Source organism: Eretmochelys imbricata, chromosome 2 (genome assembly GCF_965152235.1).
Source record: "Eretmochelys imbricata isolate rEreImb1 chromosome 2, rEreImb1.hap1, whole genome shotgun sequence".
Classification (NCBI taxonomy): Eukaryota; Metazoa; Chordata; order Testudines; family Cheloniidae; genus Eretmochelys; species Eretmochelys imbricata.
Window position 1 is genome coordinate 211,294,211 of NC_135573.1, and position 24,354 is coordinate 211,318,564.

At 43.3% G+C, this 24,354-nt stretch overlaps 1 protein-coding gene across 1 annotated transcript; it reads left to right on the forward strand.

Moving 5' to 3' along the window:
- The first annotated feature begins 2,111 nt into the window (after nt 1-2,111).
- On the forward strand, nt 2,112-23,660 carry MACC1 (MET transcriptional regulator MACC1). The gene is made up of 4 exons (XM_077809355.1): nt 2,112-2,226; nt 3,975-6,022; nt 10,409-10,597; nt 23,448-23,660. Exons 1-4 carry the CDS (start codon nt 2,112-2,114, stop codon nt 23,658-23,660), a joined length of 2,565 nt encoding a protein of 854 aa, XP_077665481.1.
- The last annotated feature ends 694 nt before the right edge of the window (nt 23,661-24,354 follow it).

Sequence of the window (24,354 nt, forward strand, 5' to 3'; positions counted from 1 at the left end):
GGTGTATCTGTGTGTGGGGGGGGGGAAGGGGGGGATTGTTCATTTTCCCCCAGCTTCCTATTGCTGCTGTGGAGCCCCGCTGCTATTTTTTTTTTCAACTATAGCACTGTGTTTACATCTCCAGGCGTCTCTCCAGAAGGAAAAGGGATAGAATTTATGCTGATTTAACTGAAAGCTGAGATTCCCCTTCATATTTCTAGCTCCCCCACCTCATGGTACATATCACCAGGACTGCATTTGCTGTTCCTTTTAAAGATGTAGCAAGATACCCCAGTCTACCCTGCAACCCCCAGCACCCAGGAAACACTACATCTTACAGCTCTCCTCTCTAGTCCTTGGGGCACTGCAGGTACTTCATACTCCTCTTGCCCTCCCTCGGCTCTCAAAACCTTAATAAGCCCATGTGCACACACAGTGCAGCAGGGTACTGGCTCCCCAGACAGCAGAATCCCCTGGCTGCAGAAGAGGGGTGGGATTAGCTCTTTAATGCATATCTTGCTGGCCTCCTTCATCTAGGTAAAGTTTATCTGGTTCCTTTGGCCGGCTATGGCAGATTGCTAAGACTGAGCACTCAGATGGCATCAGAGAAGGAGCAGAGCTATCCCAACCAGTGTAAAGAAGAGGGGGTGCTGAATCTTGTCTCACTTATACTGGGATTAGGTCAGGATATGTCCATTGACTATAACGGGGGTGTCAGAGTGGCCCCACCCAGAGCACCTGCCTGTGGCACAACAGGCGTGACTGCCTCAGCTTCCCTCCTTCGGAGTTTCCAGTAACTCTCTATGCCAGGTTCTCCTGCCTCAGTAATACCTCTCCTGGTCTGGCTTATTACAAACATTCCACGGCACATGTCCCCAAAGCATTGTCCATTTATCACCCGCTGTGCATTTGTCCTTAAAATCCTAGGACATCTAGTTCCCTCAGTGCCCCACAGGCCGTACTCTGATGGCTTCTGCCACTCCTGGCAGTTTGACAATCCTCTGCTGTCCTTCTGCCGGGACAGTCACCCCCGCTGGAGTGCACTCCCACTCTCTCCACACATGTACATCCACAGCCTCTCTGCTGGGGGAGCATCCCTCGCTCCCCCTGGTCCATTAGCCCTCTCTGACTCCAGCTCTCCAGCATGGAGTCATCAGTAGGTAAGCCTCTCCACTGCCTTCACAACCCTCTCTGGCCCTCTGCTTCCACTCTCCAGGTCAGAGATGTCAGCAGGCAACTCCTTCTACTGCTCTCTAGCCTTCAGCCCTCCAGCCTTGGCTCTCTGGCTTGGGGAAATCAGCTAGCAAAACAAACCCCTCTTCTGCCTTTCCCCTCCTACAGTCTCCTGATCAATGGCAGTTCTCCCCTGCTGCACTCTTACTCCCAGGCAGCTCTCTCTCCTCCCTTTTCCTGACTCACTCAGATAGTTCTGACTCACCTCTCAGCCTCTCCCTGATCCTTTATAGTCCCAGGTGCTGCCTGCCTTTTAATTGGCCAGACTGGGAGCACCTGTTCTGGCACAGGGTGCTGGACTGCTTCATTTACAAGGGCCAGACACCTGGTGACAGGAGCTTGCTTCTGATTTACATTAGTGTTGACTAAGAGGAGAATCTGATCGGATGTCCACTCCAACGAAATGCATAAAAAGAACAGCGGAGCAGAAGTGGGGGGAAGCTGGTTATCTGAAACTGGCAGGGGAATGGACAGATGTGGCTTTTCATTTTTAATATTTTTCTATTCAATCCTATCTCCAAACAGGGATTGGGATGGTTATGCAAAGAGTAAAAGGCTTATTTTAAAAATATTTTTCCTTAGAGACACAGTAAGTTGAAATTATTGGATTTTTTTTGTGTGGCAATCAGCCCCAATTCAGCAAAGCACACTCATGACCTATGGGACATAACTGCTTTACTGGATTGGGGGCTTAATGTAGTGTTTTTACTTTTAATTTACATATTGAGGCTCCAGTCCTGCAATGTGATGCACATGGGAAGACCCTTGCACCCAAGAGGAAACCTCAGGGTCTCCCACGTGTCTCATTGTAGGATTGGTGCTCAAGTATTCTTCAGTAGCTTCCCCTTTCTCAAACTGTACACTCACTAACATACCCTATTGTTTCCTAGGAGGAAAAAATGTCCGCTAGCAGAACAGCTTCCTCTCACACTGGAGAGATAGCACGGAGTAGATCCGAAGGAACTGTGATTGACTTGGACGAGAGCAAACCTTCAACGAGCTGCAAGTTGTCAGGTCTGTTAATATTTATTACAATGGGCCAACACACCTGCAAGTCTCTACTCAGGCAAAACTCCCACTGGTGTCAAATCCAAGCTAGAACTACTCTGCTCATACGTATGTTGCCTTAAATACAAGGGGACAGCTTCTCTTTTGTATTACGTTTCCTTTGCACTACTCAGGCAGCGTGTAATGGGCCATATTCTAATTCCAATGCCTAGCATAATGCTCCCTTGGTATAGGGGAACTCTGCGGTGTATTATTGTACCAGATCCAGGTCTGCGTTACTGCCATCAGTATAGGGGGCATGTCAGGGGAGAGAGAAAGGGAGTATAGGATCTATTAAGGATCTTACATCAGAGCTGCTACCTCAATATTTGTCCAGCAGCAGCTGTAAGTACCACTGGGGCCAGTCCTCATCCTGAGAATCAGGAAGCTGTAATCAGCTCCATATCACCCTACGCCACTCCTCTCCTATGCTGAGTGAAGCTGGCATAATGACTGCTCAACTTGCAAGAATTACAGTAACCTTAGGGATCGAACAGTAACCTATAGGGAGGGACAACATTAAGGGAGGGGCATGGGTGTGCTGAAAGAGAGAAATAAAACCAGGCTGAGCTGCTGCTTTCATTGGTTTTTAAATAAAGATAAAGGAGCTTTACTGGCAGGCTGTGTATGGGGAAGGAGGAAGAATCCCTTCTCCTGCTGTTTATATTATTCTCTGCATGCAGAAAACCTGTATAAGGCAATGGGAGTTGAAATCACTCCGTCAGTTCCTTGCAGGGGGTGATGAGCATCTCATGCAATGGAGTCTTTAATCAGCATATGCTGTCATCATGCAAATTTATTCATTTGGATTTTGGTTTTATATGAGCTCTAAACAAAAGGTAATTAACAAACAGATCCATCCATAACAAATAGATATAAGTAAAATAGATTTTATTGTTAGCAATACATATTTCAATCTAAAAGGGTATTTAAATATTGTCAATATAGGAAACAAAGTTTTTCTACTTTTGACTCCTTTTCACTATTCAAATAATCAAATGAAAAATTCACTCTTTAGTTGATTCCAAATTTAAAATGAGTAGTTGAATCTATAGCGGTGAGAGTTATGAATTGTTACAGTGAAAACATCAACACATTCTTCTGAGACTGAAACCAAATGAAATTAACAATAACCTTTCTAAGATGTAGGAAGAAAGGGAATCCTGAATGTTGTATGATCTTTTCTACAATGTGGACATGGTAGTTTCCAAAATGTAAGCATCAGCCACTGTATTTCTGCACACAGCAAGCCACTAGGCCAAAAATGCCAATGACCTTTCCTAGTGGACGACATTCATTAGAACACACAGTCTAAGGATCTGCTCCTCATGGAGCTCAGCATCCTCAACTCCCATTAATATTACTGGGAATTGCAGGTGCTGCAGATACGCCACACCTTGCAAAATCAGGCCCTATTATAAGGACTAATTTATTGGTGCTTTTTTGTTAATATTGCTTCTTTAATCCTAATTTTAATCCTAACACATGATTGACACTCTGTTGGTTATGTTTAAAACCTTAAAAGCAATATGAAGGTATAAACTGACCCTGCATGTTTTACAAGCTATACAAATTTTAACTTGGGATAAATTTAGCCCTAGTGTACTGTAACTATATCAATAGGTTTACTGCAGAGATGAATTTGGCCCATTTTGTCCAATAAATAGGGCTTGGGTGTGGATAGGAATAATTACCTCAATTTTTTTTTTGAACAGATGACAAAGAGAATAAATTGGATTTAATCATTGACTGGCCTGAGGTGTTCAAACAACATGCTTACACTGTTTCCAAGACTAATCCTTTCCGGAATGATCTGTCAGCATCCAACCCATTTGTATATGATGTAGCTCAGTTAAGTAACAGTGACAAGAACAGTAAACACATTTCTATCTTAAAAGAAGACCCCTATCTGTTCTCCAGAGATTCAAGCAACAGGGATTCTTTTGATTCATCAGGTGATGAGCTAGATATTGATCATCTTCTAAGAAAGGCTTCAGCAGGGAAATCTGGAAAATCGAAGAGTGTCTCTGAGCTTTTGGACATTGTAGATGCCAAAAGATTTGATCCTGACAACACAGCATCCTCTGGCCAGATTTTAGCTGCAGACATGGAATGGCTTCAAAATGACCGTGAAGCCTACAAGATGGCTTGGTTGAGTCATCGACAGCTGGCCCGATCTTGTCTAGATTTGGATGTGATGAGTCATAGTCCAGGATGGGCACAAACACAACCTACAGAAACTCATGTAGTTTGTAAACTGAATCATGAAGGGGGTTCAGTTCAGCTACCTGACTCGGATATCGCTGTTCACATCCCTGAGGGTCATGTATCACCTGGGGAATTCCAAGAGGTTGGTTTACGGGCTATTCTGAACCCTCCCCCATCACTTAATCATGATCTTTCAAGCACTGTGAGCCCATTGATAGAACTTACTTTAAGTAACCTCAACACAATGGAAGCCATTTTACTAGAAATGAAAATTGCAGCTGAAGTGAAGAAGGATCCTTTCAGTCAAGTTATGACTGAAATTATGGGTTTTTATAGTCTCAACAAAGAAGGTCCTTTTGAAAAGCTACACAACTGCTACCTTTACAAAGATACCATACAAGTGAAGTTGACAGACCTAAGTCATGTGATGTACACAGTGGTTGCAGTACAAGCAAACCCAATTCAGTCTCTGGCTACATCTGTTTGGGAATACATCTACAGAAACCTCTGCATTGGAATTTATGGGCCCAAACATATTCATCCTTCTTTCACTGCTGTTTTTACTGTTTTTGGTCATAACTACATTCCAGAAAAACTCACAGTTTGTGACATTAAAAAGGGTGGAAAGAGCATGCCACCAGTGGTGTTTAATCGGTGGGGAAAGCATACATTTTTACTTGACAAGCCACAAGATCTAAGTGTTTCTTTGATATCCCGTGATCCTGATTTTGAAGTGAAGATGGAAGATCAAAGCAAAGAAATTAAAGAAGGGCAGTTGAAAGCAGGTGAAGTTGTCCACCTGCAGTTTCCATTTTCTGTACTGGGAACTGGGGAAATGCATTTGTTCACTTTCCTAGTTCAGATTAAGGGCCCAAACAACAATCTAGTGACCCAATTCCCTATTACAACTCCCGATCCAGCTCCAAAATTAACTGGGATGACGAGTAAGCCAAACCGCTTACAGAAACGCAAAGAAATCAAATCTGCTCCTTTTTTATTGACACCGACAGTTAAATACCCCAAGTTTCAAGATAAGACTTTAAATATTACCAGCTATGGAGTGGCCTTGAAATCTGTGCTTCGTCAAAGTAAGATTGACTATTTACTAGAGTATTTTAAAGGGGACACAATAGCGTTTCTCGGTGAAGATAAAGTGAAAGCCATTGGACAAACTAAAGTTAAAGAATGGTATGTGGGAGTTCTTCGCAGAAAGATTGGTCTAGTGCACTGTAAAAATGTAAAAGTGATTTTAAAAGAACAAGCTATAGATATCACTGATAGCGTGCTGCCAACCAGGAATCTTCTGGAACAAATTGCACTGCCTTTTAAGAAATTGACATATATCTATTCTTTAGTCCTATCCACGGTATCGGAGAGAGTTTACAACTGGAAAGCTTTGGCTGATGTGCTAGGATATTCACATATGTCATTGGATGATTTCAGTGAGGTACCAGCAGATAAAGAATCAGAAAGAGTCGCGTATGTGGTGAAGAAATTGAAGGAAGATTGCCATGCTAACAGACCCAGAAGGCAGTTTCTTTATGAGCTCATTGTTGTAAGTACTGCTCAAGTGGACTCATCTGTTTTGCATTGGTAGTAAATGAGTACTGTTTGCCAGTAATGATTGTAAGTAATGAAATATGATACTACATTAGTACAGTATTGTGAATCTTTGCAAGTATGAATACAGTAACTGAAAACTGTAAGCACCCAAGTTAAAAAATTTAAGCAGATACTCTACATAAATTAATACAATATTCAATACAAGCCACATAAATTTATGTTAATTGATCCAGCCCATATAGGGTCAAAATTGTAAAAATTAGAGGAGTACTGCTCAGTAGAGAGCTGGCTGGGATGACAAAAACCATGACTTTGTATGAAAAAAAACCCCACTAAAACCCACAGTTTCTATCACAAAAGTAGTGTTTTATAAACACTGCTTTATTAGGAACTTTTTTAAACTATCAGTCCAGTCTGGATTTGAACCAGTGACCTACAGGTGAAAGCTCCAGATCCCTTTGCAAACCAAAACCTATCATAAACTAGCTGCTTAGAATTTTTTTATATTTTTAAGGCAAGGAAAACATGGTATATTTACTGAAGACTTGATTTTCTGTATAAAGCTACCATGTCTCACACCTTGATAATCCATGTAGTTGCTGCTTAAAGAAAGGCAATTAAGTCATTACAGTTATTTTTAGATGTTCAGATTTTCATGAGGAAGACTTGCAATTTGCTGAAGAAGTCTTGGATTCAGTGATGTTTTTCTTCAAGAACTGCTGTACTTCAACCTTTCAGGTGAATGGCTGAATTACAAACCCTATGATCCTCATGTAATCTAGATCTGAAAATGTTCACATATACAACAACGTTTCTGTTAAGTCAAGAAAAAGTGGAGTTGAGCTTACTGCCTGGGGCCCTTCGACTGATAAGCAGACAAGGCTTATTTAGGACCAAGTTTTATATTTGTTATAATAATGGCTCTCTGATGAATTCACAGCTGTGGCTTTTCTACTAAGCCTTCCCCCTTCAGCCTGAGCCTGAATATCTACCCTGCCATTGAACAGCTCCATAGCCTGAACTATGAGCCAGCAGGGGGTGTTTTAATTGCAATGTAGACATACCCTTAGCCACTCCAGTACTGAAGACACACTTATAATGCTAGCTGACATAACTAATCCATTCCCTTTGAAAAGTCAGCATTCCAAAGGACCTCCTATAAATACACCGCCCAGAGGCGATGGCAGCAGCAGCCACTTGCAAACCGAGTAAAGTTCTTAACGTCCCAGGACAGGGGTGGCCAACCTGAGCCTGAGAAGGAGCCAGAATTGATCAATGTACATTGCCAAAGAGCCACAGTAATACGTCAGCAGCCCCCCATCAGTTCCCCCTCCCAGCGCCTCCCACCCAGCAGCTCCACCGATCAGCATCTCCCCCTCCCTCCCCACACCTCCCGATCAGCTGTTTCGTGGCGTGCAGGAGGCTCTGGGGGGAGGAGCGAGGGCACAGCAGGCTCAGGGGAGGGGGCAGGAAGGGGTGGAGCAGGGGCAGGGCCTGTGGCAGAGCCAGGGGTTGAGCGGTGAGCACCCCCCGGCACATTGGAAAGTTGGCGCCTATAGCTCCAGCCCTGGAGTCGGTGCCTGTACAAGGAGCCGCATATTAACTTCTGAAGAGCCGCGTGTGGCTCCAGAGCCACAGGTTGGCCACCCCTGTCCCAGGAGGTGATATAAAAATGAATTGGGTTCAAGAAGAGTTAAAGGGGTAACTAGCCAACCTAGCAAATGGAGACAGAGCTGTGTGAAGACCTCATTATAAGACAGGGAATGTATATAGGTGCCAGGATAAAACATCAGAGGACTAAGGAGATATCCTATCTGTGAATGGTGTACGATTTCCAGCTCTGAAATGCCAATTTGGCTTGCGGCCTTTATAAAAGCTACAGTTACAGATACACTATCAACTATGCCACTTACGGGAAGGTCTTTTTAACGTTTAAAATGAGATGAATCCCAGTTCTTCAACAGCCAGGGTCCAGTGCTGCTCAACAGAGCATATGTACAAATTGCATTTGTATTTTGAGCAATATGTTAGACCTATCCAGCTAGCCAAAAAGATTAGACATCCTGGGCCAGACTCTGCTTTCCATTGTACTGACTTCAGGGGAGTTTACTCTGGATATGCGCCAGCGCAGCACAACTTGGAGTCTGCTAAATCTAATGTGATGGACAAAACCTATGACTCCCATCCAGCAAAGAGGGCACAAAACTGTGGTAACACTGGTTTCAGAGTAACAGCCGTGTTAGTCTGTATTCGCAAAAAGAAAAGGAGTACTTGTGGCACCTTAGAGACTAACCAATTTATTTGAGCATGAGCTTTCGTGAGCTACAGCTCACTTCATCGGATGCATACCGTGGAAACTGCAGAAGACATTATATACACACAGAGATCATGAAACAATACCTCCTCCCACCCCACTGTCCTGCTGGTAATAGTTTATCTAAAGTGATCATCAAGTTGGGCCATTTCCAGCACAAATCCAGGTTTTCTCACCCTCTGACCCCCCCCCACAAACTCACTCTCCTGCTTTGTGTGTGGGGGGGTGGAGGGTGAGAAAACCTGGATTTGTGCTGGAAATGGCCCAACTTGATGATCACTTTAGATAAGCTATTACCAGCAGGACAGTGGGGTGGGAGGAGGTATTGTTTCATGGTCTCTGTGTGTATATAATGTCTTCTGCAGTTTCCACGGTATGCATCCGATGAAGTGAGCTGTAGCTCACGAAAGCTCATGCTCAAATAAATTGGTTAGTCTCTAAGGTGCCACAAGTCCTCCTTTTCTTTTTGCGGTAACACTGTCAGTTCTGCTATGTGGGGAAGAAAGAAGTCTGAGCAGAGGTCAGGGGAAAGGGGGACTGACCAACCACTAGCTCCCTGTGGAACAATGTTCTGCTGTAGCTGTCTCCACAGCAATGCATCAGAGCATTTAATAGGCGAGGTGAGCAGGAGGGGCAGCAATATGGCAAGTTATTTTGTTAATATGCTGATGAGCTTTCCAGAAAACCCTGGGAGAAGAAGGGCTGGATGCTACTTGAAGCCTGAGAGTGAGGTGGCAGTTTTGGGTCAGCTATGTCAATGCTCTTTGAGGTGCGAGGGAAAAGGAGGTTTTCATGCCCCCAGCCCCTCACAGAAAGCCTGTGTATTTGTATGTTGGTCTGGGGATTCAGGATTTGGACCTTTATTTGTAACTTGTGAGGTTCCCCTTCCCTATGCCATTCAATGCAACAAGGAACATACGAAGTTATTTATAGAGGCAGAAACTTTAAAGCAGTAAAGTGTAAAATTCATAATGGTGCTTTATTTAGTAATCTGAGTGTTAGTCCTGAAATCCATACACAGACAAAATTCACAGTGCTTTTAGTTGGAGTTTTGCCTGAGTAAGGACTTCAGAACCAGAGCTATAATCATTCTGTATGAAATTTGCAACTAGCAATGAACACTATTACTATTTGTGTCAAAGTACTCCTGTTCATAAAAGGTCTGGCAGCACAGATCAGGGGTTTCATTCAGTCCCACAAAATGCACCCCATTGAAAATTTTCCCTCAAAATTGTTTTTCAACAGAAAATTGAGGTTTTAGCTAAACAAAATTTTCCAAAAATTATCCGCTTTCTGCAGAACATGTTGATACTTTTTCAGAAAAACTGAACATCTGAAAACCAAAAACTTAAATTTTTGGTGCAATATTTTGGTATTTGGTATTTCACTGAACGGTTGATATTGTCCATAGAAAATTTTCTGCAGAAAAAAATGTTATTTTTCACCCTGCTCTAATCTAAGCCAATAAGAAAGCAGAAATATAACATGTATTCATTTCAGGACTTTTCTACTGGAACCATTTTAATTTGCTTTGTTCCAAATAACACGTTTTGTTTTCCCTTTTTGTGTCCTTGTAAGTTTGAATCATAGTCAGCAAATTATCAGGTATTCAGAAGGATGAAATTAAAATGCTCTGGCCAATGTAATCAGTGATTTTCTGGAAAAGAAGTGGAACAAGGACCGCACCTTATTATAACCATCCTCTGATTTCATTTTTAAGGTTCATGAAGCTAAATTTTAGGTCCCAAATATTTATGTTGGAGAAAGCTATTTTCCCTTCAGGATCCTCAAACTTGGCAGAATTCAACTGACGCTGGAATGCTGAAGCAATGGGATGCCAATTTAATTTTTTTCTTGAGATTATGGGCAACTTTCCTATACAAAATATTGGCAATCCCTTTTGTACCAAAGGTGTAAACACGGTTACTTTTTTTATAGAGAACCTAAAAAGGTTTAGCCTAACTTAACGTTTGAAAAGATCTACTGGATAGTTACAGGAACAAACAATAATTATTTGCTCTCAAATACTGACCAAGCTGCTTGATTCTAAAAATTGTTCTGCAGGCACTTCTGAAGTTAGATTGCCAAGGATTAGTAGCACGTCTTATCCAGGACACTGTCCTTTTGACTTCGGCTGTCAAGCTTGGCAAATGCTGGAGAGAGCTGGCAGAAAGATTAGCGCGACTCACAAAACAACAAATTGAGGCTTATGAAGTACCTCACCGAGGCAGAAGTGGAGAAGTTGCCCTGGAGGTAAGGCTTCCTGCTCTTTACTTGCACAGCCTTGCTAAAATGTTTACAGCACACTTTTCTATGTGCAAATACCGTGTGAGCCTTTCTTCCCCATCCTTATGCAGTCCACCCCTCCCTCCTTTGATTGTCTCCCTATTTAAACTGTGAACTCCTCAGGGCAGGGACTATCTCTCACTATTTGTTTATAGGGTGCCTAGAAATTTCAATAGAGGCCCTTGGAACTACTGTAATCAAATAATAAATAGATTAAACTCTTGAAATCTTTGCTTCTGTCCACCTTAAATCTCAGTTTATTTCCTCCACCCCATGGCCCACTCTTCCTCCCTCATAATCAGCCTTTTTCCTTCCCTCTCTCTTATCAGTCACCTCTGGCTCCTTTCCTTTATCTTCAGCATGTTGTTTCCTTGCCCAAGTTAGCCCTCACTTCACTCTCCTTCATCTTCCCTGGGGCTTGCTTCATTTCAAAGCTACTGAGGTGGATTATCTATTCCCAGAGAACTTCTGCCATTCATTCAAGTGTTTTCTTGATCTCCCCTCCTCCTAGTGAGATTGCTGCTCTCCCCCACAGAAACGGGCCTTAACAAAAGCCACTTACTTTCTGAGTCTAAGGCAGTGGTTCTCAACTGGGGCCGTAAGCAGGTTTCAGGGAGTCCGCCAAAATAAACCAGAGAGCAGGGCTTGAGTTAGACTCGCTGGGGCTCAGGACAGAAAGCTGAAGCCCAAGCCCCACTGGCCAGGGCTGAAGCCAAAGCCCAAGCAACATAGCGTCGTGGGGCCCCCTGTGGCATGAGGCCCCGGACAATTGCCCTGCTTGCTACCCCCTAATGCTGGCCCTGGTTTTTAATCTACTGGCTATGCAGAGAAACAGTTGTTGTGGCACAGGTGGGCCATGGAGTTTTTATAGCATGTTGTGGGGGCCTCCGAAAGAAAAAGGTTGAGAACCACTGATCTAAGGGAGGAGGAGGGATGGCTTAGTGGATGGGGAACTGGACTGGGACTCAGGAGACCTGGTTCTATTCCTAACTCTGCAACCCTCCTGTCCCGTTCTGTGACCTTGGGCAAGTCTCAGTGCCTTAGTTTTACTCTCTGCAATGGGCCTAATGATACTTCTCAATAAAGCCTATGAGCTATGTAGATGAAAAATGCTAAGTAAGAGTGAAGTATTCTTCATTTCTCAGGTGTCTTTAACACCATGTTTTTAACACCCACATCTCCTTTAGACCCTCCTTCCTTCCTTCACTTTCCATAACTCGTTGGTTCTCGTACTTCATGGATGAGTATTAATTCAGTGGATCCTCTTTCTCCTACTTGCCCTTATTAGTCGATAATTTCCAGGATTCTGTTCTCAGCCAAGTTTTTCCTCCTGAACAGCCTCATGAAAATACTCTCGCACCTCTGCAGATACTCAAATCTGCCTCTCCATTCTGATCTCTTTCCCTGTCTAGGCTCCCATCTCTCCCCATCTTTCTGGCATTTCCTCCTGTCTTGATATCTTGGTACTTCCACAAACTGTCCATGGTAAAACCTGAATTCATCACTCCTCCTCTACTGCCTCATTAACACTGAACTCTCCACTCTTTTCTCAATCATTCAAGCTCACAATTTTTGGTCATTTTTTGCTCCTCTCTTTCTTTTTCTCTTCGCATCTTGTTGACAGCAATCTCGTTTCTTCTCCCTCACACCTGGTGTGCACCACCTACCTTTTAGAACCCTGATCCTTCCCCTCTTTCCTCTGTTCTATCTGCAGCATGTTGGCTAGAATGATCATCCTTTCCTTCCATGCTGATCTTGTAACCCCAACCCTTTAAATCATTTGAGTGGCTCAGTTTCTATCCGTATCAAATTGAACCTCCTTGTTCTCACTTTCAAGGTACTGAATGATTCTGCTGCTGTCTGAATCTCCGCCCTTGTTTTTTACCTACTTCCCAAGTTGCATCCCAGACTCTTCTTGCCTCATTGCTCCCTTTGCCTCCTCTTCTTCCTCATGTCTCTATAGCTGTGCTCTCCCTGCCCTGTATGTGCTTGAATGCATCCTCTCTGTCCTTCAAAATCCTTCTTCAAACCCACTTCTTTTAGTTAGCTTTCCACTGCTAGTGCCTAGTCCCCCACTAACTTTCCACTGAACAGCCCCAGCACTGTTTGTTCCACTTTTGCCTTACCTCAGTCTAAAATTCCAAAACCAAACAGAAAATAATCACTAACAACTACACAGGCAACTTAAATGTCCATCATATTTCAGCATCTGACTTGCTATAGTGCTTATTCTTCTCTTTCCTGCCCCTCCCTTCATCTGTTGACAACAACCCAGACTGTCAGCTCTCTGAGGTAGGGACAATAGGTCAGATTCTATTTTTTTGCCTCCATGGATGTATATCCATTGATTTCCATGGCGTTCCTTCAGATTTTCCCCTGTGTAACTCAGAGCAGAAACAGAACTTTTTAATTTCTCTCCAGCGCCATGCAGACTTATGGTGCTATATAAATACTAAATAAAATGATAGAGAATAAACCATTTAAAGAGAAGTAGGGTGCCCATTTTCATAAAGCCCATATGGCCATGCATGGTACTAAAATGAAAGATTAACTAGGTGACAAAAACACCTTTCCTTTGGTGTAAATTTTAAAAACAGCACATGCATTGTTTGTGGCAGTTGCCACTCTGGCAGCCATGGAAAATGAAATCCTTAGGTGTACTATGTGTAGAAGCACTGTCAGATATCCCCTTCTGGTCATCGATGTACCTCAATCCTTTTTCTAGAGCAGCTGTTCTCAAAGTGTGGTCCATGGACCACTGTTGGTCTATAGAGCACATGCCGGTTGTCCTCAGAGAGATTTGGCTCGGCACAAGCTGCTACCTCTCTTCCTTGTATCCAGACGCTCAACAGCTAGTAATATACCAAAACTGTATTTTGTGTGTGTGTACTTGCTACTGGGATGTTCTACAATTTCAGTCATGTGCGGCAATGACCTTCATGATTGCAAATGAGATGGTCCACATTGCAGTCTCTAGGAAGTGAGGTCTACACTGTGAGTGAGATTGAAAGTCCCTTTTCCAGAGGGACTAATTCTTGCATCGAGAAAGTAGAAATTAGGTCGATTTTATAGAAGTCGATTCTTAGAAATCGATTTTATACAGTCGTTTGCATATGTCCACACTAAGTGCATTAAGTCAGCGGAGTGCGTCCTCACTACCATGGTTAGCATTGACTTACGGAGCGGTGACACAGTTCCTGCAGTCTCTGCTGTCCATTGGAATTCTGGGTTAAGCTCCCAATGCCTGAAGGGGCAAAAACATTGTCGCGGGTGGTTTTGGGTACATGTCGTCAGTCGCCCCTCCCTCCGGGAACGCAACGGCAGACAATCGTTTTGCGCCTTTTTTCCATGTAGATGCTATATCACGGCAAGCATGGAGCCCACTCAGCTCAGCTGTTGTGCCCTGGGTGCTGCCGTCAGCAGATGGTGCAGTACGACTGCTAACCGTCATCCTCCACCGCTTCTGCTACAGCTCTGCTCTCCTGCTCTTGTAAATGAGCTCAGTCTCAATAGCAAATTTCTCCGTGTTGTTGTCGTCCACCACTTCCACTGCAACTCTGCTGTCTTGGTGCCATGAATCCACCTCGCAGGTCCTCTCGTCGTTCTGTATAAATATCTATTCTCATGGCATCCGTCATCCACCACTTCCGCTGCAACTCTGCTCTCCTGAAGACGCCATACCACAGCAAACATGGAACCTGCTCAGCTCACCACTGCTGTTGTGAGCATTGTAAACACCTCACGCGTTATCCTGGAGTATATGTGGAACCGGGCTAAGAGATGCCAGCATGAGGACGATTTTGATAAGGACATGGACACAGATGTTCCTGAAAGCATGGGCTGTGGCAATTGGGACATCATGGTGGCAGTGGGGCTGGTTGATACAGTGGAACCCGTATTGTGGGCCTGGCAAACAAGCACAGACTGGTGGGACTGCATAGCGTTGCAGGTATGGAATGATTCACAGTGGCTGCAAGCTTTCACATGCATAAGGCCAGTTTCCTGGAACTCTGTGTGTTGCTTTTCCCCCGCCCTGAAGTGCAGGAATACCAAGATGAGAGCTTCCCTGACAGCTGAGAAGCAAGTGACGATACCCTGTGGAAGCTCAGGAATCAATTTGGAGGGGGCAAATCTACTGTGGGGGCTGCTGTGATCCAAGTAGCCAATGCAATCATTAACATTCTGTTATCAAGGGTAGTGACTTTAGGAAATGTGCAGGTCATAGTGGATGGCTTTGCTGCAATGGGTTTCCCTAACTGTGGTGGGGCGATAGACGGAACGCATATCCCTATCTTGGCTCCAGACCACCTTGCCAACCATTAAGTAAACTGCAAGGGGTACTTCTCAATGGTGCTGCAAGCACTGGTGGATCACACGGGATGTTTCACCAATATCAACGTGGGATGGCCAGGAAAGGTGCATGACGCTCGCATCTTTAGGAACTCCGGGCTGTTCGAGCAGCTGCAAGAAGGGATTTATTTCCCAGACCAGAAAATTACCGTTGGAGATGTTGAAATGCCAGTAGTTATCCTTGGGGACCCAGTTCCCAGTAGTTACCCCTTGCTCCCATGGCTCATGAAGCCGTACACAGGCAGCCTAGACAGTGCTAAGGAGCAGTTCAACTACAGGCTGAGCAAGTGCAGAATGGTGGTAGAATGTGCCTTTGGCCGTTTAAAAGCTCGCTGGCGCTGTTTGCTGACTAGGTCAGACGTCAGTGCAGCCAACATTCGCATTGTTATTGCTGGTTGCTGTGTGCTCCATAATAACTGTGAGAGTAAGGGGGAGATGTTTATGGTGAGGTGGGAGGTTGAGGAAATCATCTGGCATCCCATTTTGAGCAGCCAGACACCAGGGTGATTAGAAGAGCACAGCAAGGCGTGCTGCGCATGAGTTTCATGACTGGCCAGGCTTCAGTGTGACAGTTGTGAGTATTTCTCCTTGATGCAAACTTGCCCCCTTTGTTGATTTTAATTTCCTGTAAGCCAATCACCCTCCCCCCTTCGAAATAAAGTAACTATTGTTTTGAAACCATGCATTCTTTCTTTATTAATTTTTTAAAAAAGGGAGATAACTGACAAGGTAGCCCGGGTGGGGTGGGGTGGGATGGGGTGGGGGAGGAGGGAAGGACAAGGCCACATTGCTTATTGTAGCCACACTACAAATCAAACTGTTTGAATGACAGCTTTCTGTTGCTTGGGCCATCCTCTGGAATGGAGTGGCTGGGTGCCCAGAGCCTCCTTCTCCCCCCTCCCCCCCGCCCCGCATTCTTGGGCATCTGGATGAGCAGGATATGGAACTTGAGGAGGAGGTCAAGCGGTTGTACAATGGATGAAGCGGGGGTCTGTGCTCTTGTTGGCTTTCCTGCAGCTGCACCAGATGCTTCATCATGTCCGCTTGCTCCCGCATTAGCCTTAGCATTGCCTCCTGCCTCTGCTCTTCGCGCTCACTTAGTGCCTTCCTAGCCTCTAACACTGAATGCCTCCATGCATTCAGCTGTGCCCTATCAGTGCGGGAGGACTGCATGAGCTCGGAAAACATGTAATTGCCAGTGCGTTTTTTTTCGCCTTCTAATCTGCGATAACCTCAGGGACGGAGATGATGGGGGAGCCTAGAAACATTTGCACCTGGGGGGAGATAAAAAGGGAGAGTAAAATTTAAGATGATACATTTCTGAGAACAAAAGGGAGACTCTTTCACAGTGAATCAAGCAATTCACAGCAGACAGCACATGTGCTTTAGGTACAAGGTCGCATTTTGCCTTTTATATTGAGCACCTGCCGGTATGGTGACACATCACAAACGGCTGGGCAACAGAATTCGGTTTCCATGCAGCCATGGTAAGGCAAAGAGTATGTGGGGTTGGCTTCTTATGCATAACATGTGGGAATGTTTTCAAACTGCATTGCCATCCTTTCCCATAGCAAGCAATGGGTGGGGTTTCACATCTAAAAGGAGGAGTTGCAGTTTTTGGGTGGATGTGCAGCACACATCTCCCCCTACACCACTGCGTGGCTATTCTCCAGGATGATCCCTTTTAGCCAAGCGCAAACAGCCCAGCATGAGCGGGTCCTTTTACAGTTCCCTTGCAAAAATTCCCCTATTTCAACCAGGTGACCATGAATGACATCACTCTCCTGAGGCTAACACAGAAAGATATAGACCGAATGTTGCTTGAATGTGATCAAAACCCAGGACCATTCACTTCCATGCTTTGTGCTGCAATGATGCCAGAATACTTTCAGAGTACCTCCAGGAGAGCTTCATGGAGATGTCCCTGGAGGATTCCCGCTCCATCCCCAGACATGTGAACAGACTTTTCCAGTAGCTGTACTGGCTGCGAATGCATCCCAATTCTTCAGGGCAAATTAAACATTAAACACTATTGCTTTTAAACCCTGTACTGTAGTTACAAATGTGCACTCACCAGAGGTGCCTTCTCCAGCTTCAGGGTCAGGGATCCCATCTTTGGAGGGTATTGGCTCAAGGGTGATGAAAAGGTCCTGGTTGCCCGGGAGAACAGATTCACCACTTGCCTGCTGTGCATTCTCCTCCTCCTTCTCATCCACAAAATCCTCCTCCCTGTTGCGTGAGACTACCCCCTTGCAGGTGTCCATGGACAGTGATGGGGTAGTGGTAGGGTCCCCTCCTAGAATGGCATGCAGCTGATCATAGAAGTGGCATGTTTGGGGCTCTGACCTGGAGTGACCATTTGCCTCCTTTGTCTTTTGGTAGGCTTGCTTCAGGTCCTTAACTTTCATGTGGCAAGGCTGTGTGTCCCTGGTGTAGCCTCTCTCCACCATGCCCTGTGAGATTTTGGCAAATATATTTGCATTTCTTCTTTTTGATCGGAGTTCTGCCTGCACAGATGCTTCTCCCCATACAGCAATCAGATCCAGTGTCTCCCGTTCGCTCCATGCTGGGGGGACTGCATGGTCACCGGTGCTGCTGAGTTCGCCACGCTGACCAAACAGGAAATGAAATTCAAAAGTTCCTGGGGCTTTTCCTGTGTACCTGGCTAGTGCATCCGAGTTCAAAGTGCTGTCCAGAGCGGTCACAATGGAGCACTCTGGGATAGCTCCTGGAGGCCAATACCATCAATTAGCATCCGCACGACCCCAAATTCGACCCAGCAAGGTCGATTTTAGCGCTACTCCCCTTGCTGGGGAGGAGTACAGAAGTCGATTTTAAGAGGCCTTTAAGTCAACGGAACGGGGTTGGTTGTGTGGATGCTTTCATTTTAAAATTGACCTAACACGGCTAAATTCGACTGAACTTACTCAGTCCCTGGGTAGAATTACTTTTTGGAGCCTGAAAGCTGCCAAAACCTAGATTGCTGCCTTAAGACTATTTAGGTCTGAGGTCTCCTTTTCAGATACAAGACACAGTAGTAATTTATGGCCTATTCAATATATTATTTTTCTTTTCCATTTGCACTACCAAGGAATCAGTACATCTTTGAGAGACATCATCAAATTGTCATTTTTATATTAAATGATTTCCCAAAGTGGAATTCAAAATCTACGTTATTTCATTTTAACTGATTATGTTGTTGTTCTCGCATCCAAGCAAATCTGACACAATGCAAGTAATGTTGGGAGGTGTAATAAACATTTCTCACTAGATTCACTGTCAACAACTGAACGTACGCTTAGGGAAATGTAATAGTTATCTTGTTCCCATCAAAAGTGTAAGAAGAATGCCCTTTGGGTTTTCAAATGTATGCTGCTGCTCTCATTTGTATGGCTAGGCCTATGCTTCAACACTGGCAGACTGTGACTTTGATAAGATACATTTCAAATTTTAGAAGGAAAATTACATTTAGTTTGCAGCCTGCATTATATGGAGAATATTATTTGACACAAAAAGGAACTAAATTGTACAACGGTCTTATTCCTTCTCTGGCTATAGTGACAGCATGTAGAGACATTAGTCAAACTTTGATGCAGATCCCAATAATATTAAACTGTCACTATGAAACATCAAATGAAATATTTACTGCAAACAAATAGCTGTCCTTGTTTAGCAGGGATGTGGGGGGGGGGGAGAGGGCGCACGCGGGGAAGCGCATCAACACACACACACACATTAAGTTGGCTCAACACCCACGTCTCTTATTTTCAAGAGATTTGTATATTCTTGATGTTAAACTACATACAAAATTCTCTACTGTTCAGCGATGCTGGCTGCTGCAAACATAGTGTAGCTACTTGCAACATAAAAATAGCAACATATATTTTAAAAAAAAAGAACATTGTAGAAAAAGCTACACCTGTCTATCAGTTTGTTTAATCATTTATTTATTGGGATGAGTAAGGATCCATCCTAGATGACTGTGTATTAAAAAAGCCAGTATACAATATTTTAAAGGTACAAATGCAAAGATATCTAGCTGGAAACAGTGTCAATCCAAAAAAGACTTACAACCCACCAGAACGTAGGACTAAATCCAATTCTTCTTAGCACCCTTATTCTTCTATAATCAACTCCTCATGAAAAACCTAGGGAACGAGAGTGGGGTTGCTAAAGGTTCCTTCTCTGAAAGTCAACAAACTTAAGGTGTGTCCAACTGTCACACGGTGAAAAAAATTTAAAACACTGGCCTCTAATTTTGTGCTCACAAAATTCTACATGCATACATGGAATTATACATATAAAAATCAGGTCAGGATGAAAATGTACTGTCATTAATTTCAGTAGGTGCAGGATTTCACCCTAAGTATCTTTACAATATTATCACAATCTTACAACTTATTCTAAAATGATTGCTAATACTCATTTCTTAATATACTTCACAGATATCAGAGACTCCTGATACAAAACACTGCATTACAACCTGGAGTCCTCGCTTATAACTAGTTTCTAATTCATGACTGTAGCTGGCTCAATAACTGGACATGGGGTGGGGAATGATTTGTGAATAATAATTGGACAATTAACAGGAAACATTAATTGAATCGATTATTTGCTGAATACTATTTAGCCACCTGTAACATTGGCTAGATAATGAAAAAAGCATCAATGTATTTAAATTCAAAATTAATATTTGTAATGAATAATCATTCAGGCCACTTCAATCCATGAAAGATCACCTCTCACTATGTGACCACTTAGGCCTCATTGACATACAAATAAATAATAATAATGATACCTCTTACAGCTCTTGTCATCAGGACAACACAAAGGAGGTCAGTATCATTATTCCCATTCAGAGATGGGGAAACTGAGGCACCAAGCAGTGAAGAGACTTCTCTAGGTCAGCTGACAAAACTGCACTAATTAAAGATGTTGTTTTAAAACTGGTTTAGTTCAAACCAGTGCAACGCTGTGTGTGGACACTCCTCAGCTGATTAAAAACCTGGTTTATATCAGTTTAGTTAAACCAACATAGGCATTTTTAAAGCAATGTATGTCCACACAGGAATTTGCACTGGCGTAGCTGAACCAGTGCAAGCTTGTGCGTAGACAAGACCTTATTGTAGTTTCCTTAATATCTCCTTGTAATGGACCCTATCCAAGGGCTTTGGCAAAAAAACATGTTTTGTTATAAAGCAGATGCTGTGTGGACCACATTTGTTCAATTTCACTTTTCAGAGTGAAAGATTAGCTATTTGTTTTCCTCCCCTCAGTGAATTCTTGGGCACATACACAATGACTTGGTGTTCTTTCATCATTACAGTTTAGTGAAATTGAAAGGCTCTTTCTTTAAAGCTTTATAGGACTGCATCTTATTAATGATCTTATATGGATTGGATTGGCTGGATTGGGTGGCTGGATTGGATCACTTTGGTTTTTAGATCCCGAGAACTTTTTAAAATATTGCTTGGAATCTTCAGCTTTCCAATTTGATGTGAAAAGTGCAAGCTAACTCTCAAATCATTTTAACCCTCCAAATAACACATTCAGCTAGTAGTGGAGATGGTGCTGAACGAGCAAACATTAAGCATTAGTAGTAGGAGAGATTTTTGCATGCAGACAGCCGCTGAGTTAGTAACTCTAACAAATTCATTACAGAGTTAATTTACACAACCGTTTTGAACTTTTGCCACAGTGTTTGATATGCAGGCGTGGATGGGATAAATCTTCAGCTATGTTGGAGGAGAGCTCAGCACAGCTGAAGGGAAGGAAAAGGCAAACTGTTCTCCTACCCACCTTTCTAACAATCCTCTATAACTAGCCTCTGGCACAAGTCAGGGCGGCTTAAGGGCTGCTCTAGCATTGCCTGCAATGCTGCCCTTCCCTTCCCTCCCCAAAGCTAATGAGGATTACTGGTTACAGCATGCTGCAGCCCCATCTTTTTAACCTTTCCCACACTCTGGCCCTCCACCTAGTCCAGAGAGGCTGGCATAGAGCCAACATAGCTAACTGCACAATACCAGCAATTCCCTTATATCATGGGAATCCCCAACTGCCCACTGCAGCAGCTTTCTGGCTGCTTTTGGTACCTAAGCACCAGGAATGCAGCAACTGTTTGGCACGTATACGATTCTGCAGTGAGCTTCTTAGGATAGCTATAAATAAAATAAATGAGTATCTTTATTCTCATGATGGTGTTAATAAATTCTTTGTTTCAGCATGTTAGAGCATATGGTCAGAGTTAAAAACAAAAACCCAATTAAGATTTTTTTATGTGTTGCCTGAAATTTTTACCTGATAACATTGTGCTAGGTTGGTTTAAAGCTCATTGAAACTGTGTGTGTGTGTGTGTGTGAGAGAGAGAGAGCCGTCTTTCATATGGGATAAATGCAGGAAACAATTAAGTTCCTTTATGGACTCAAGAGACCTGGATTCAATTCCCAGCCTTGCCACTGGCCTGCAAGATAACCTTGGGCAAGTCATGCCCTCTTTCTGTGCCTCAGTTTCCCCTTTTGTAAAATGGCGATAATTTGAAAAGCACTTTGAGATCTACTGATGAAAAGCTCTGTATAAGAGCTAGGAACTGCTAATATTATTATGAACTGGATTGCTGAAGCAATAGGAGCCTTCACCCAAAACACAAAGACACCCAAGGCTTGCCAGAAATAGCGCTATGTGGGGGAGGGGGGGGGGTTCTCTGGGATTGTTTGGTAGAGGTGTGTGTCTCTGTGAGAGAAGTAGCAGAAAGAATCATAGAATATCAGGGTTGGAAGGGACCTCAGGAGGTCATCTAGTCCAACCCCCTGCTCAAAGCAGGACCAATCCCCAACTAAATCATCCAGCCAGGGCTTTGTCAAGCTTGACCTTAAAAATATCTAAGGAAGGACACAGCCACAGAAGCACTGATGCTCTTGAGAAAAGGTTGAGCGAGAACTTTTGGGCTAAAGTGCTGGCAGGAGCCGTGAGCAAAGAAACTGTCTTTGCTGTGGTTTGATTCCTGCTGTGTTCAGGGAATCAGTCCTTTGTACAGTCTTTGTAAATAAATGGGATTGCGTCAATCTTCAATTTCTCCTCCCCAGGAGAACAACCCTCAGGACCCTGGCTAGCTGGTTTGGTCAAAAAGGAGTAACAATATCCTACAATAAAACCCTATTAAAGTGCAGGAATAGTCAGAAAGTACCATTTCGGCGTAGCCTTTCTTACTCAACAGATCTGTATATACACAGAGTCCTATCTGCTTACTGCAGCTTTATATTCCCATTAACACAGCAGAGCCAATGCACCTCTGGGAAAGAGACTTGGATTCCATCCTGCCTTATGCATCAGCTATGCAATTGCTAACTAAGTTCCAGTTGCAGAATCTTTATTACTGATGATGATCAGCAAGCCAGAGAGAACACAGCCCGACTTTCACAGCCCAGGTTAAGTTTGCAGAAGTAGCAGTTGGAAAACAATTTTTTTATTTGTAAACCAAGCTAACGGAGGGAATTTGATCTGGAAGTCCTTCAGAGATGGAGCTTCCCTCCCCTGAGTGTCTATCAGCACTTTAAAAGATGTAGGGACAGATCGTCAGCTGGTGAAAATTGTCATAGCACCAATGACTTCAAATGCCCCATAAACTCTGCTTGTCATGAACTAAATATTAAGGAATACTTTAGAAGGGGTACTATCAACTTGATTTTTTTTAAATTAATAGAAGTTGATGATAGATTATATGTCCTGATTTTTGATTTTAAGTTTTTATAAAGGTTTTTCTACTCCCTTGCTGATATTTATAAGCAAACCTTTACGCACGAGTGACTTCAGTGTTTCTAGGATCAAAGCCACAGAGAGCAAAATTCCAAATATGCTTAGGGCTACACCCCCCTTTCTTCTTTTCTGGACACTCACCTGCCTACTGCCTCTTCCGTTTCAGCCTTTCTGCTGCTCTCACTCTCTGGCAAAGCAGGTATATAAGCTCCAATCTGAGCAGTGCATGAGGGAGACACCATAATTCTGATTCACAAGACAAGTGCAACTGACCATCCACAGAATAATGAAGTTCACCATGTGCAAAATGCTGTTGAATGCATACATTAAAGTGAAACAAGAAAATATTCCTCCCCATCTTTTCACTGTTAGTGATATTTTGCATTACTTGTAACTATACTAGGTACAAATTATTCAGACAGATATATGGTTGTCCATTTGATAGATTCAACATTTAAAGGGACATGATCATTTTATTGCTACTTATTTCACTAAAACGTCCATATCTATAGAAAAGCTGACAGCATGTATGGGACATTGCAGTTTTTATCTGAACCTGCTTTACATGGGAAAGTACTTCAATGTGTTCAAAGAGCAAAAGTTAATTTGTTTCCTTTTCTATAACTTTTTAATTACTATAGTCTTATAGTAGATCTAGAAAGCCATTGTATGTTGCTTTGTTTTCTCCTAATATTAAAAAAAAAATTCTTTGCAGATGATGTGGAAACCTGCATATGATTTTCTGTACACTTGGGGCGCTCACTATGGAGACAGCTACAGAGATGTGTTACAAGACCTGCAGTCGGCTTTGGACAAAATGAAAAACCCTTTGACCAAACAGTGGCGAGAGTTAACTGGAGCTTTGATTCTAGTGAACTGCATGGAGACCTTGAGGGCAAATGCTTTCCCCAAGAAGGAGGAAGACTAGAATCCCAAATTCTTTTATGGACTATCTATTGGAAAACTATGGTGTTGACTTTTATACACTTCAATTATTTTTAGGACCCTGATTTTTGAAAAGAGAACAGATCCTTTCATTTTAGCTTTTTTTTTCTGCACTTATATGTGTTACAGCACAGACCATATGGAACACAATTTACCCGAAGGACCCTCAGGGCTTGCAGAATAATATTTTGAGGACCATGCATGGGAGAAATTGGAGTTAGGAGGTAAATTAGGTCCTTGAAAAGATTTTAATTCCATGGACCAATTCCTAAATGAAAAATTCACAAGACCACAACTATAGCTTCTAATAAAGCCAACTTTTTATTTTGAGATCAATTAAGCCCCACATGTTCTGGGCTGCTCTGATAGTATTCACTCAGTATGCCCCAAAATTTCAAAAGTGACAATTTGGGTTCCAATCCTGCAAGTTGCAACACATGGATCAGCCACTGAGCTCATGCGGAAGACCCATTGGAGTCAATGGGATTCCGTGCAAGCACAGAGGATGTTGTGAAGGCCAAGACTATAACAGGGTTCAAAATGGAACTAGATAAATTCATGGAGGACAAGTCCATCAATGGGTATGAGCCAGGATGGGCAGGGATGGTGTCCCTAGCCTCTGTTTGACAGAAGCTGGGAATAGGAGACAGGGGATGGATCACTTGGTGATTACCTGT

Excerpts from the sequence above, each read along its gene's own strand:
- MACC1 (XM_077809355.1), top strand. The coding sequence starts at position 2,112 with ATGTCCGCTAGCAGAACAGCTTCCTCTCACACTGGAGAGATAGCACGG. Across the intron at positions 2,227-3,974 it reads AACGAGCTGCAAGTTGTCAG|ATGACAAAGAGAATAAATTG; the intron begins GTCTGTTAATAT and ends TTTTTTGAACAG. Across the intron at positions 6,023-10,408 it reads TTCTTTATGAGCTCATTGTT|GCACTTCTGAAGTTAGATTG; the intron begins GTAAGTACTGCT and ends ATTGTTCTGCAG.